The sequence below is a fragment of the Saccopteryx leptura genome, chromosome 6, assembly GCF_036850995.1.
Source record: "Saccopteryx leptura isolate mSacLep1 chromosome 6, mSacLep1_pri_phased_curated, whole genome shotgun sequence".
NCBI lineage: Eukaryota > Metazoa > Chordata > Mammalia > Chiroptera > Emballonuridae > Saccopteryx > Saccopteryx leptura.
In genome coordinates this window covers 156,576,025-156,591,288 of record NC_089508.1, presented here as the reverse complement: position 1 = coordinate 156,591,288, position 15,264 = coordinate 156,576,025, and the positions used below count along the sequence as shown (strand labels likewise).

Genomic DNA, 15,264 nt, shown 5'->3' with positions numbered 1-15,264 from the left:
CCCCTCCTTCCTCTCTGTCTCTCTCTTCCCCTCCCGCAGCCAAAGCTCCATTGGAGCAAAGATGGCCCGGGCGCTGGGGATGGCTCCTTGGCCTCTGCCAACCCCAGAGGGGCAGAGCGTTGCCCCTGGTGAGCGTGCCGGGTGGATCCCAGTCGGGCGCATGCGGGAGTCTGTCTGACTGTCTCTCCCCGTTTCCAGCTTCAGAAAAATACAAATAAATAAATAAATAAATAAATGTGTGCAACTAAAGACCACTAGTGTCGAGACTGAGGGGGATATGACAAATCAAGATGCTTTCCAATCCTATAGACACTAGATTCATTATGGGATCAGGAAAAAAATATGTGCTTGTAATCTTATCCTAAATCAGAGGATTGAACTTAATTACACTTCTATTTTCCAGTATTCTGCTTTGAAATAAAGTGACAAAAATCAAGATTTTGTGAGTAAGAATAAAAGAAAGGATATATGTTTTTAATATCACAAGGCTTAATCAAATAAGCCATACAAAAATCTGTAAGGAAATTTAACACCAGGCAATATAACATTTATGTTTTATATACTCTTTTAAGACAAACATTCCTAATATGAGTGTTACTGAGTAGGTTAAAAGGATATTTATGCTATTAAGTTGCATACCTCAGTCAGTTCTTCAAATCACATTTTTATATCTAATCATTCAAATCCAGTTTGCTTAAAAAACATACTTCTGAAAATTAAAAACTCAAACTCATAAGCAAAAATTTCCAATTCTGAGATGGGCAATAAAAATTTTTTCATAAATAAAAACTAAAATAAATATTTCATAAATACCTTCTATTTCACATGTATGAATCTTAATCTTTTCTCCCATTACAATATTTGCACTGGAGTAAGAATTAAGACACTGACTCCACAAGAAAAGACACAATTGGCTACCTTATTCAGTCCTTATAAATTAAAATGTGCAGACTTAACATGAGTCACTTCATTTATTTCATTTTATAATTAAGATGGCTCCATTTCTCGGGCAGAACAACACAAATAAATGCAAGATGCAGTCCCCAATTACAAAGGGCTGGCTGGCTCATCTGTGCCCCTCAAAGCATCAGCTCAGCCCCAGAAAGAAGAATTACAAATCTGAGAAGTTAGGGAAAGGTATTGACGAAGGATTCTAATTAAACAAGAAAAATCAGTTAGTGACATTGGTACTCTATTTTTAATATCAGTATTAATACAAATTCGACCCTTTTAAATCAGGGAACCTGCCATTCCATTCTTAAGTTATTTTACAACCCCTACAAAGTAAAAGAATTACTAAAGGTATAAACCGATTTGCCTCTTTTAGAGACACTGCAATACACCAGAGAAATTGGAAATTGGTTTTCTATAAGCTTCTCCTTCTGAGTTCTGCAGGCTTCATGGTACTTCAGAGCCCCAATACTCAAGCAGTTCATGACAAAAGATAAAAGTGAAAAAGTAGACACAGAGATCTGTGAAAACTTCGCCCATTTTGCTGTAAGTATCCATTGATCGATTTATCATTTCAGCAGGAATTCCAGACAACAGAAGTGCAGCTGTTAGTACTGTTGTCTTTATCTTCTTTTCACCCTGCACAGAGAAAGACAAGTAAATCTTATGGCTTTCAAAAGACAACTTAAACACTATAAAAACAATATCAGTGCTATTTTTGCCTGATTTCAAAACTGTTAATGAAGTTTCAAAATATCAATCAATAATAAATCAACAGATATTTACTGAATAAATAACATGTTAAGTAATTACTTAAACTGCAAGCAGTAGGAGAAAAGACACCATTCTTGCTATGAAGTTTAAAAAATGTCTTTGCCTGATCAGGTGGTGGAGCAGTAGATAGAACATCAGCCCTGGGACGCAGAGGACCCAGGTTCGAATCCCAAGGTTGCTGGCTTGATCAAGGGGTCACAGACTCGGCTGGAGCTCCCCGGTCAAGGCACATATGAGAAAGCAATCAATGAACAACTGAAGTGCTGCAACTACGAGTTGATGCTTCTCATCTCTCTCCCTTTCTGTCTGTCTATCCCTTTCTGTCCCTATCCCTCTCTCTCACACATACACAAAAGTCTTATCTTAGAGCCAAGACAAGAATAACAATTTAAGATATATACACACAACAGCACAAGGAAAAGACATGTAAAAACATTACTAGATAGGACATAAATAAATGCTAAGTGAATGACATGGATAAGATGTGGCAGAGTGGCTCAAAGGAGATAGAAATTACCCCCAGGTTCTATATATAAAAGCACTGGGAAGAATTTCAAGAGAAATGGAATTAAAAACAGGCCTTCAAGCCTGAGCCACAGGGTTGCTGACTTGAGCTGGAGGTCACCAGTTCAATCTCTAGTCAAGGTATGTGTGAGAAACAATCAATGTGCAACTAAAGTGGAGCAATGAGTTGATGCCTCTCTCCTCCCCCCTCAAATATAAATAAATAAATAAATTTATTAAAAACAGGCCTTTAAGAATAAGCAAGATTTAGATGGGCAGAAGTAAAAGAAGAAATCATTTTTTTTAAATGTTTACTGACTTTTGAGAGAGAAAGTGTGAGAGAGCGAAAGAGAGTGAGAGACAGAGGGGAACATCGATCTGTTCCTGTATGTGCCCTGGCCGGGAATCAAACCCGGGTCCTCCACACGCTAGGCCGATGCTCTACCGCTGAGCCAACTGGCCAGGGCCGAGAGATAAATTTTTTAAACTTAAACTATATAGGTAGGTACATTCCTTATCGAGGTAGCGCCCGCACGTGGTATTTTGTGGAAGAGCCACACTCAAGGGACCAAAGAGTCGCATGTGGTTTGTGAACCGCAGTTTGCCGACCAGAGCACTAACCTATGCACTACACTCATTTGTTGATTTTTGTTCAAACCTAATACCTTGGCATATTGGGCCGATGTTCTATCCAACCAGTCTGAGCCTAACTAGTCACTTATTGGTAGACATTTGGGTTGTTACCAAACTTTTGTCATTGCCAAACTACAATCCATGTTTCAAGGTTAAGTTTCTAAACAAATGCTTTTATTAAAACTATGCTTTTGGAACATTTGAAATCTTGCTCAGTGTCGTATGTTGTTAGTTTGAATCAAATAAAACTCATAAAAATTTTTAAAAAATTACGTATTTGGGGAAGGGGGTCAATATACATCTGTATCATCAAAAGAATGTTTTGGTTTTTTTTTGTATTTTTCCGAAGCTGGAAACGGGGAGAGATAGACAGACTCCCGCATGCGCCCGACCGGGATCCACCTGGCACGCCTACCAGGGGGCGACGCTCTGCCCACCAGGGGCCAATGCTCTGCCCCTCCAGGGCATTGCTCTGTTGCGACCAGAGCCACTCTAGCGCCTGGGGCAGAGGCCAAGGAGCCATCCCCAGCGCCCGGGCCATCTTTTGCTCCAGTGGAGCCTTGGCTGCGGGAGGGGAAGAGAGAGACAGAGAGGAAGGAGAGGGGGAGGGGTGGAGAAGCAGATGGGCGCTTCTCCTGTGTGCCCTGGCCGGGAATCGAACCCGGGACTTCTGCACGCCAGGCCGACGCTCTACCACTGAGCCAACCGGCCAGGGCCCAAAAGAATGTTTTTATTTTTCTTAGATGTATTCATTTTAGAGAGAGGAGACAGAGAGAGACAGAGAGAGAGAAGGGAGGAGGAGCAGGAAGCATCAACTCCCATATGTGCCTTGACCAGGCAAGCCCAGGGTTTCAAACTGGTGACCTCAGCATTCCAGGTCGATGATTTACCCACTGCGCCACTGCAGGTCAGGCTTGTTATCATCAAAAAAAATTTAATTAAAAAGAACATGTGGCCCTGGCCGGTTGGCTCAGTGGTAGAGCATTGGCCTGGCATGCGGGAGTCCCGGGTTCGATTCCCGGCCAGGGCACACAGGAGAAGCGCTCATCTGCTTCTCCACCCCTCCCCCTCTCCTTCCTCCCTGTCTCTCTCTTCCCCTCCCACAGCCAAGGCTCCATTGGAGCAAAGTTTGCCCAGGCGCTGAGGATGGCTCTGTGGCCTCTACCTTAGGCGCTAGAATGGCTCTGGTTGCGACAGAGCATCGCCCCCTGGTGGGCGTGCCGGGTGGATCTCGTTAGGGCGCATGCGGGAGTCTGTCTGACTGCCTCCCCGTTTCTGGCTTCATAAAAATGCAGGGGGGAAAAAAAAAAACAAAAAAAAAAACATGTCTTGGCCTTCCCCAGATTGTTCAGTGGACAGATCATTGTCCCAGCACATTAAGGTTCTGAGTTTGACCCCTGGTCAATGCATGTACAAGAAGCAATCAATGACCAAATGGAACAATGAGTTGATGCTTCTCTCCCTCTCTCTCTCTCTCTTTCTCAAATCAATGGGAAAAGTTTTTTAAAATATCTTTTATTTTTTTACTCTTTTACTTTGTGTATTTGACCTATTTGGCCCCTTAAAAATATAAACGTCTCACCCTGGCCAAGTAGCTCAGTTGGGTTGAACATCTTTCCAAAATGCCAAGGTTGTGGTTTGATCACTGGCCAGGGCAAATAAAGAATCAACCAATGAGGCCTGACCTGTGGTGGCACAGTGGCTAAAGCATCGACCTGGAACGCTAAGGTCGCTGGTTCAAAACCCTGGGCTTGCCTGGTCAAGGCACATAAGGGAGATGATGCTTCCTGCTCCTCACCCCCCCATACCCCGTCTCTCTCTCTCTCTCTCTCTCTCTCTCCTCTCTAAAATGAATAAAATCTTTTTTAAAAAATAATTAAGAATCAACCAATGAACATGTAAATAAGTGATCAATGAATCAATGTTTCTCTGTCTCAGTCTCTCCTACCTTCCTCTTTCTCTCTAAAATTAATAAATAAGCAAAGAAAAATAGCCCTGGGCAACAGCTCAGTTGGTTAGAGCAGTAGTCCCCAACCTTTTTTGGGCCACGGACCAGTTTAATGTCAGAAAACATTTTCATGGACGGGCCTTTAGGGTGGGATGGATAAATGTATCACGTGACCGAGACAAGCGTCAAGAGTGAGTCTTAGACGGATGTAACAGAGGGAATCTGGTCATTTTTTAAAAATAAAACATTGTTCAGACTTAAATATAAATAAAATGGAAATAATGTAAGTTATTTATTCTTTCTCTGCGGACCAGTACCAATGGCCCACAGACCAGCATCGGTCTGCGGCCCCGGGGTTGGGGACCACTGGGTTAGAGCATCGTCCTGAAGCTCAGAGGTTGCTGGTTCAATCTCTGGTCAGGACACATATAGGAATAGATTGATATTCCTCTCTCTCTCCCTTCCTCTCTCTCTAAAAATCAATAAAATAAATTTTTAAAAAAGTAAAAAAAGGCCCTGGCCGGTTGGCTCAGCGGTAGAGCATCGGCCTGGAGTGCGGGGGACCCGGGTTCGATTCCCGGCCAGGGCACATAAGGAGAAGTGCCCATTTGCTTCTCCACCCCCACCCCCTCCTTCCTCTCTGTCTCTCTCTTCCCCTCCCGCAGCCAAGGCTCCATTGGAGCAAAGATGGCCCGGGCGCTGGGGATGGCTCCTTGGCCTCTGCCCCAGGCGCTAGAGTGGCTCTGGTCGCAACATGGCGACGCCCCGGAGGGGCAGAGCATCGCCCCCTGGTGGGCAGAGCGTCGCCCCTGGTGGGCGTGCCGGGTGGATCCTGGTCGGGCGCATGCGGGAGTCTGTCTGACTGTCTCTCCCTGTTTCCAGCTTCAGAAAAATACAAAAAAAAAAAAAAAAAAAAAGTAAAAAAATACTTAAAAAAAATTTTTTTTAAATGTGTTTCAATGAGGTCTATAAGTGCATTACAAATTACTAAGCAAATAGCCAAGTAGCCATTTTTCAGCAAAAAACACACAAAACTCAATCACACAAGCAGAATTATCTTCTATGATAGCCAAGCCAAGTTCCATAAATCTGTATATGTGCAATCAAGCAGATCAGATAAACACTGAGACTCCTCATGATTTTGTTATGCAATTTCGGCCAAATATTTTTTGCAAATATAAGGTCCTTGGCAATAAAGAACAAGTGCATTGTTTTTTGTTGTTGTTGTTTTTTAAACTTTTTTATTGATTGATTTGAAAGAGAGAGAAACATTGATTTATTGCTCTACCTATGCATTCATTGGTTGATTCTTTTTCTTTTTCTTTTTTTGTATCTTTCTGAAGCTGGAAACAGGGAGGCAGTCAGAAAGACTCCCGCATGCGCCTGACCGGGATCCACCCGCACGCCCACCAGGGGGTGATGCTCTGCCCATCCCGGGCGTCGCTCTGTTGCGACCAGAGCCACTCTAGCACCTGAGGCAAAGGCCATGGAGCCATCCCCAGCACCAGGGCCATCTTTGCTCCAATGGAGCCTCGGCTGCGGGAGGGGAAGAGAGAGACAGAGAGGAAGGAGAGGGGGAGGGGTGGAGAAGTGGATGGGCGCTTCTCCTGTGTGCCCTGGCCGGGAATCGAACCCGGGACTTCCGCACGCCAGGCCGACGCTCTACCACTGAGCCAACCGGCCAGGGCCCATTGGTTGATTCTTATATGCACACTGTCCGGGGATCAAACCTGCAACCCTGGTGTATGGCGATGACACTCCAACCAACTGAGCTACCCAGTCAGGACAAATGCATTGCTATTAAGTGTCCACTAAGAAGCACAGTAAGATCAGTGAATCCATTTTAAAATTAATTTATCATAAAATGGACTATTGCCTGACCAGGCGGTGGCGCAGTGGATACAGCATCGGACTGGGATGTGGAGGACCCAGGTTCGAGACCCCGAGGTTGCCAGCTTGAGCATAGGTTCATCTGGTTTGAGCAAGGCTCACCAGCTTGAGCCCAAAGTCGCTGGCTCGAGCAAGGGGTCACTTAGTCTGCTGTAGCCCCCCCCATCAAGGCACATATGAGAAATCAATTAATGAACAACTAAGGAACCGCAACAAAGAATTGATGTTTCTCATCTCTCTCCCTTCCTGTCTGTCTGTCCCTATCTGACCCTCTCTCTGTCTCTCTCTGTCTCTGCCACACACAAAAAAATTAAAATTAAAAAATAAATAAATAAAATGTATTACTAAAGTTTTATTAAGCAACTAAATTAAACACTTTTATACACATACTATTTAAAATCCCTTTTGAGGTTTTTCCCCCCAATCCTTGGTGGGTCAACATTTTTTGTAAAATATAATTAAAATGTTATGGATGGCAACATCCAATGTCTATCAATGTGTCTCCTCACTTTCTGAACTTAACTCCTTGCAAACAGAACAAATAGTTTGATTGGTGACCAATCACACTTTGAGTAGCACTGATTCAGACCATAAGTATGACTCATTTCTAAAAAGGTCTTAAGATTACCCAGTCATTACTCAATCTAAGTACATCATAATAATTTAGAAAAAAAATGTAATTTACCTTGGGAAAATATTTGTATAGTCCCATGTATGCAAGTTGTAAAGTAAGGAATGGAGCAAATATGGACTGTGAAGACAGAAGATACAATTATATACTTATACCCATTCAAGTCACAATAAATCAAACTAACAGCAGCTATAAACTCCAAGCAAAAAAACTATAATAAAATATTTAATTTTAACAGCTGAAAGTAGTTGTTTCTACAGAAGAGTGAACAAAGGGATTTTATTTATTATCATGAACATGTTTCTCAAATCAAGTCACACTCTTTAATGTCCCCAAAATGTCTTGTCTCATAAAAACTTATCTTTTAAAAAACTTAAAAGTATTCAGTGGTGACAGATGTACAATATACCATGCAGTAACATTTCTCTCATCTGGAGGTAATTTACTGACAATTTGAAAGTACACATAGGTCTGACCTGTGGTGGCACAGTGGATAAAGAGTCAGCCTGGAATGCTGAGGTTGCCGGTTTTGAAACCGCAAGCTTGCCTGGTCAAGGCACATATGGGAGTTGACATTTCCTTCCCCCTTCTCTCTCTCTCTCTCTCTCTCTCTCTCTCTCCTCTCGAAAAAGAATTTTAAAAATCTTTAAAAAGCCCTGGCTGGTTGGCTCAGCGGTAGAGCGTCGGCCTAGCGTGCGGAGGACCGGGGTTCGATTCCCGGCCAGGGCACACAGGAGAAGCGCCCATTTGCTTCTCCACCCCTCCGCTGCGCTTTCCTCTCTGTCTCTCTCTTCCCCTCCCGCAGCCAAGGCTCCATTGGAGCAAAGATGGCCTGGGCGCTGGGGATGGCTCTGTGGCCTCTGCCTCAGGCGCTAGAGTGGCTCTGGTCAAAACATGGCGACGCCCAGGATGGGCAGAGCATCGCCCCCTGGTGGGCAGAGCGTCGCCCCATGGTGGGCGTGCCGGGTGGATCCCGGTCGGGCGCATGCGGGAGTCTGTCTGACTGTCTCTCCCTGTTTCCAGCTTCAGAAAAATGAAAAAAAAAAAAAAAAAAATCTTAAAAAAAAAGAAGAAAGCACATATAAAAAGCCCGGTTCTCAAAATAAGTGCCCATACATTCCTGACTTTGGGGCAAAAAATTAACTCATGTAACTACATCTTTGGCCCTCATATGACAAGCTATTCTTACTAAAGATTATCTTGCTTCTCACACAATAAAATAAAAAAGATCGCCTGACCAGGCGGTGGCGCAGTGGATAGAGCGTCAGATTAGGATGTGGAGGACCCAGGTTCGAGACCTCGAGGTTGCCAGCTTGAGCACGAGCTCATCTGGTTTGAGCAAGGCTCACCAACTTGAGCCCAAGGTTCCTGGCTTGAGCAAAGGGTCACTTGGTCTGCTGTAGCCCCCCGGTCAAGGCGTATATGAGAAATCAATTAATGAACAACTAAGGAACTGCAACGAAGAATTGATGTTTCTCATCTCTCTCCCTTCCTGTCTGTCCCTATCTGTCCCTCTCTCTGACTCTCTCTCTGTCTCTCCCACAAGAAAAAATAAAAAAATTAAAAAAGATCAAAATAATACATAATTTACACTTATTTCCAAAATTAAAACTATTATGAAAGGAATAAAGGAGGAAACATTACTGGATGAAAATATAGTGAAAATAAGTTGAAAATATGATAGGAAAGAAAACCAAAAAGCAAAAAAGATACAAAAACTAGGCACAAAAATAGGACAACTTTAAAGCCTGAAAGCACAGAGCCCTTTAAAAGAAAAAAAAGCAACTAAACATCTCACTTAATGCTGTATGCTACAAAAAAAAAAAAATTCAAACTTGTTCAACAGATTCTCTTTAAGGAAAGATTGGCATAAAAATATATTTAAAAAAATTTGTGCAATAATATAAACCATAAATATCTAGAAAATCTTAAATGCCTAGGACATGATATTCTTAACATGTATACTGAATGGGCCTGACCAGGCGGGGGCGCAGTGGATAGAGTGTTGAACTGGACCCAGGTTCGAGACCCCGAGGTCACCAGCTTGAGCATGGGCTCATCTGGTTTGAGCAAAAAGCCCACCAGCTTGAACCCAAGGTCGCTAGCTCCAGCAAGGGGTTACTTGGTCTGCTGAAGGCCCGTGGTCAAGGCACATATGAGAAAGCAATCAGTGAACAACTAAGGTGTTGCAATGCGCAATGAAAAACTAATAATTGATGCTTCTCATCTCTCTCTGTTCCTGTCTGTCTGTCTCTGTCTATCCCTCTCTGACTCACTCTCTGTCTCTGTAAAAAATAAATAAAAAGGCCCTGGCCAGTTGGCTCAGTGGTAGAGCGTCAGCCTGGCGTGCAGAAGTCCCGGGTTCAATTCCAGGCCAGGGCACACAGGAGAAGCGCCCATATGCTTCTCCACCCCTCCCCCTCTCCTTCCTCTCTGTCTCTCTCTTCCCCTCCCGCAGCCAAGGCTCCACTGGAGCAAAAGATGGCCCGGGCGCTGGGGATGGCTCTTTGGACTCTGCCTCAGGCGCTAGACTGGCTCTGGTCACGACAGAGCAACGCCTTGGATGGGCAGAGCATCGCCCCCTGGTGGGTGTGCCGGGTGGATCCCGGTCAGGCGCATGCGGCAGTCTGTCTGACTGCCTCCCCGTTTCTAGCTTCAGAAAAATACAAAAATAAATAAATAAATAAAATATTAAAAAAATTAATTAAAAAACAAAACAAAACATGTATACTGAATGGAAATATTCAGTATACAAAGAGCAGCCCTGGCCGGTTGGCTCAGCGGTAGAGCGTCAGCCTGGCATGTGGGGGACCCGGGTTTGATTCCCAGCCAGGGCACATAGGAGAAGCGCCCATTTGCTTCTCCACCCCCCCCCCTCCTTCCTCTCTGTCTCTCTCTTCCCCTCCCGCAGCCAAGGCTCCATTGGAGCAAAGATGCCCGGGCGCTGGGGATGGCTCCTTGGCCTCTGCCCCAGGCGCTAGAGTGGCTCTGGTCTCGGCAGAGCGACGCCCGGGAGGGGCAGAGCATCACCCCCTGGTGGGCAGAGCGTCACCCCTGGTGGGCGTGCCGGGTGGATCCCAGTCGGGCACATGCAGGAGTCTGTCTGACTGTCTCTCCCCGTTTCCAGCTTCAGAAAAAAAAATATATATATATTACAAAGAGCAAGACACTAAACTATTAAGAGCAGTGTTTTTCCTCATTCCTTTGCACAGTGTATAACAAAAGAACCTGTAAATCCCAGTTTTCAACGAGCAGCCACTGGCACATGAAGGTACAGCAAAAAGGATATTTTTGTAATACTACATTATAAAATACTAAAATGCCTTCCAAACCATAAAAAAATTACATATTCAGGACCAAACAAACTTCATTTTAATGCTTAAAATTATTTGACAAGTGGTAATTAACATATAGTATATGTAGGTACTTTTGCCCTTTGGGTTTAGAACAAAACTGCCTGGGTTTAGTTCTAGCTGTCACTTAGTAGCAGTGTAACCTTGGGCAAATGATTTAACCTCTATGAGTCTTCATTCCCTCATCTATAAAACAAAGATTCAAATGATACTTTAGTTCATAAAGATGAGGTTAAATGAATCCATATATGTAAATCACTTAGAATGGTACCTACATGTAGAAGGAGTTTAGCAATTACTATTAGGCTCTGTACGTAACCAGAATTCCTCATTCTATAACTAAGGTGGGTAGCTATTTATAACACATATCCAAATGGCCTCGTGAATCTGACAAATATTACGTTAATAGAGGCACTGAATTCTAAGGATTAAAAACAATCGTTATTATAACTAATTTTCATTTTCCAGTATGTTTCTTACCAAATATTTGCAAACAAAAGCTCTGACTCCAAAGGCAAGAAGAGCACATCCGACCAATCTAAAGATTCGGAAAGAGTCGAATTCTTCTGTTGTATTTCCATCCTCTTGATTGGGTTTTTCACTAATCAGCTGCTTCTGTAGCTTCATGGCTTCTTCAAATCTGGAGAGGTACTGTTCTAGGCCATGGCGAGAACCCCTCTGGACAGTGCCTGCGGTCAGGTCCTCTCGGTTCCGCTGCCGGAGCTCAAGGCTTACATCATTACTGCATTCAGGTGGTTTCATAAAAGAGTCCATTTTGTCTCCCATATCAGTCCCCTTTACCTCCGCCACAGCATTCTGCTGGTCAGTTGTTCCTGTACTGACCAAATCACCTAGCACTACTCGCTTTGAAACTGAAGGAACGGTGAGGGAGTTCAATTTATCACTGTCCTGTTGCTTTGCTTTTGTTTGACTTTCTTCTTCTGAGAAAAGAAAGTTAGAAGCCTTATGAATTACATAGTAACTTAAAATATATGCCAGTGAGCTAGAACTCTGAATCTAAATTAATACTGATTCTGCATAAAGCATAAAAACTAGTTCTGGCACTAACCAAAGAGCTCAGGTGGTTAGAGCATACTTCCACCTACAGAGGTTGCACGTTGGATCTTGGGTGGGAGCACATACGTGAATAAACCAATGTGGGCATGAATAAATGGAACAAGTCTAGGACTCTCCTTCTTTCTTTTTCTTTTTTTTCCTTTCTCTCTCCCTTCCTTTCTCTGAAAATAAATAAAATTAAATTTAAAAAAAAGAATTTAAAACATACACTAGTTCCTTCCTCTATACCCTCAAAATATATCACTCAAAAAGAGTATGTCTGCAGAGAATATAATCCAAACTTTGGGGGTAAAAGGCTAATAAACAAATTGGGGAAGATAGGCAGGGAGGAGCAAGCTCTAAAGATCAAGTGTTCATGAATAATAGTATGTCCCTGAAGTATGGTTGTATTGTTAATTGGTTAAAAATAGAAAATTATTATAGCTTTTTAAAGTCTGTATTTTTATTTTATTTTATTTATTGATTTTTAGAGAGAGGGCAGAGAGAGAGAGAGAGAGAAGGGGTAGGAGCAGGAAGCATCAACTCCTATATGTGCCTTGACCAGGCAAGCCCAAGGTTTTGAACCGCAACCTTAGTGTTCCAGGTTGACGCTTTATCCCACTGCGTCACCACAGATCAGGCCTAAAATCTGTATTTTTTAAAAAATAATTTCTCAGCCTTTTGGCTAATATCAAGTGTAATTCTATAGTTTAATATTATATTTCTGGCCCTGGCTGGTTGGCTCCGTGGTAGAGCGTCAGCCCAGCATGTTGATGTCCCGGGTTTAAATCTGGTCAGGTCACACAGGAGAAGCACCCTATCTGGTTCTCCACCCCTCCCTTTCTCGCTTCTCTCTCTTTTTCTCTCTTCTCTCCTCTACTCCTACAGCCATGGCTCAATTAAAGAGAGTTGGCCCCGGTGCTGAGGATGGCTCCATGGCCTCTGCCTCAGGCGCTAAGAAATAGCTCCGATTGCAAGGGAGCAGCAGCTCAGATGGATAGAGCACTGCCCCCTTGTGGGCTTTCTGGGTGGATCCTGGTCAGGGCGCATGGGGGAATCTGTCTCTGCCTTCCCTCCTCTCATTAAATAAAAAATAATAAAATATATTAATATTATTAATAATATTATAATTTTATTATTATATTTCTGAATCCAGAGTCCTGTTGGCATAGAGTGTGATATCTTTTACAGCTACTGTTTAATCTTTCTACTGCAGTCAGGAAGCCATTAGTAGGGACTTACACAGTTTTTAGGATGTTGTTCTGCTTTAAAACAAAACCTTCATGACAGATAACATTTTCAAAGCAAAAGAACAAAATATAGGATGTAACTCAAGAAAGATAGTAAATGCTTGAGGAAAGAATAAACACTCTACTAATCATTAAAGAAATAGTCTAACTATTGTTCTAGAACAATATGAAATAGCACACTTACCTCTCTTGGTAGTTTTCAGCTGCAAACCTGTGAACTGTCTGTAAGTTCAGAACTATGTATCTAAAGTCCCACAGAACAGAAGCCACAGAGATCTAAGGAGCTTTCAACCAGTAACTAAAGGCCAGTTACTAAAGGAAAGTTAGAGAACACTAGCACATACTAGATGCTCAGTAAATATTTAGATAAAATAAGTAAATAAAGTTACATAAAAATTTTTTTAAGACTTTATTTATTCATTTTAGAGAGGAGAGAAGGAGGAGAGAGAGAGAGAGAGAAGAGGGGAGGAGCAAGAAGCATCAACTCCCATATGTGCCTTGACCAGGTAATCCCAGGGTTTTGAACCGGCGACCTCAGCATTCCAGGTCGACACTTTATCCACTGCGCCACCACAGGTCAGGCACATAAATTTTTTTTTTAAAGAAACTCATTGTACAGATCAGAGGGGAGAGAAACGAGGAACTCTATTACAGTTAGACATAGTTCCTGACATAATCACATTAATCTCAGCATTCTAGGTGAGAAGACCTCGGGTGAGCACATCCCACTTGTTGGTTCTATAAAGAACGGTCGCTCCAATTTTTTAGAAGACCTGTAGATGACAATGCTGAGGGCACTGAGCACAGATTGTAAGAGTCCTTGATCCACGCAGGAAGGACTCGGGGGCAGTTCAGTACAGACAAGCTCATGGGGCCATAGTTGCAGCAAAAGGCAAAAGAAGGCAGACAGACGCTAGGGAAGGCGCTGGAAAGGAAATCATTTGGAACAGTCAGAGCAGTCCGCCTAGGCATAAAATGTGCGCCTTCCTAGGCGAAGAGGTGGGGAAGGAAGAGGGAGTTCCCCGTCTCAGTAAACTGGGCAGCAGGCACCACGCAGAGAGCGAGGGCTTCGCAGTCCGCAGCAGAGGGGAGACAAGGTCTGGGCGAAGCCTCCGAAAAATAGAAGGGAGCGACAAGAAACGTCCTGAGCCTGACCTGTGGTGGCGCAGTGGATCAAGCATTGACCTGGAACCCTGAGGTCGCCGGTTCGAAACCCTGGGCTTGCCGGGTCAAGGTCAAGGCACATATGGGAGTTGATGTTTCCTGCTCCTCCCCCCTTCTATCTCTCTCTATCTCCCTCTGTCTCTCTTCTCTAAAATGAATAAATAAAAATAATAAATAAATAAAAAGAAACGCCCTGAGGCTAAGAAGTGAGACCTTGGGCCATTTACCTAAGGAGCAGGGGCAGAGAGCAGAGCTTGTTCAATAAGGTCAGCGGGGTGGAGGAGGGAAGGAATGATCCTGAAGACTGAAAGGGGTGGGCGGGACACTGACGGGCATACGGAGGTTCTCACCCGCGCCGCTTCCGGGCCTGTGAAAGCCCATGATCCGGTTGATGCGCTGTTCCGAGTTCATGAGCAGCTTTCTCCGCCGCAGCTCCGCCCGACGCTGGGAAGCAGACAGGCCTGAGCCCACTGGGGCCGCCGGCCGCTCCCCGCTGTCAGTAGCGACAGTCACCGGCTCCATCTTCCCTTCCACAATCTGGGAGTGGTGATGATGGTGATGGTGGGGCTGGCGGCGGTAGCAGTGAAGCCGATGACATCAGGCCGGGCCTCTAGGCGCGCGTCCCCCCTCCCCCACTCCCCACCTCACTGTAGACCCGCCCTCCGAGCGCCAGGCTGCGGAATGCGCACTGAGGCCGCGAGCGACCCGACCGGACCGGGCCGAAGCTTGTGTCGCCATCTTGGATAAGGGCAGGGCGTGACGCCCCAGGTCCTTCGGCCTCGGCTGGCCTGGGCCGCTCTTCCCCGCGGTAGATCCCTCTGCTGTCAAAGCAGAGGTGAAGAGCATCGGCCCTCAGACCGTCAGCCCGAAAGGATTAGCATTCTCATCACAGATGTGTTCCAGGAAGCAAAATGGAGGTAGCAGCAGCATGCACTGGTTTCCACTGACCTTCTGTCGCCTCTCTTATAGGCCGAAGGGTCACGTCACTCTGGCAGGGAAGCTTTGGGGAGCGTAGCTTTTGGGATTTGTTCTCGGTAGTGATTCTTCATCCTCAACCGCTCTTGTCCCAAATGCGCTTTCCTTAAGGCTCTGTTCAAGACTTCTCCAATG

General features: G+C 44.4%; 1 protein-coding gene across 2 annotated transcripts; it reads right to left on the bottom strand.

Moving 5' to 3' along the window:
• Nucleotides 1–254: 254 nt before the first annotated feature.
• CAMLG (calcium modulating ligand) lies at nt 255–15,208 on the bottom strand. Of its 2 annotated transcripts, none has more exons than XM_066342699.1 (4): nt 14,505–15,208; nt 11,165–11,625; nt 7,386–7,451; nt 255–1,590 (listed from the first exon to the last, which is right to left on the bottom strand). In XM_066342699.1, exons 1-4 carry the CDS (start codon nt 14,674–14,676, stop codon nt 1,399–1,401), a joined length of 891 nt encoding a protein of 296 aa, XP_066198796.1. In that variant the 5' UTR covers nt 14,677–15,208; the 3' UTR covers nt 255–1,398. The 2 variants fall into 2 exon arrangements, with proteins under 2 accessions (XP_066198796.1, XP_066198797.1); XM_066342700.1 differs by having other exon boundaries at nt 258–1,590; nt 11,165–11,622; nt 14,505–15,202.
• Between the last annotated feature and the right edge of the window lie 56 nt (nt 15,209–15,264).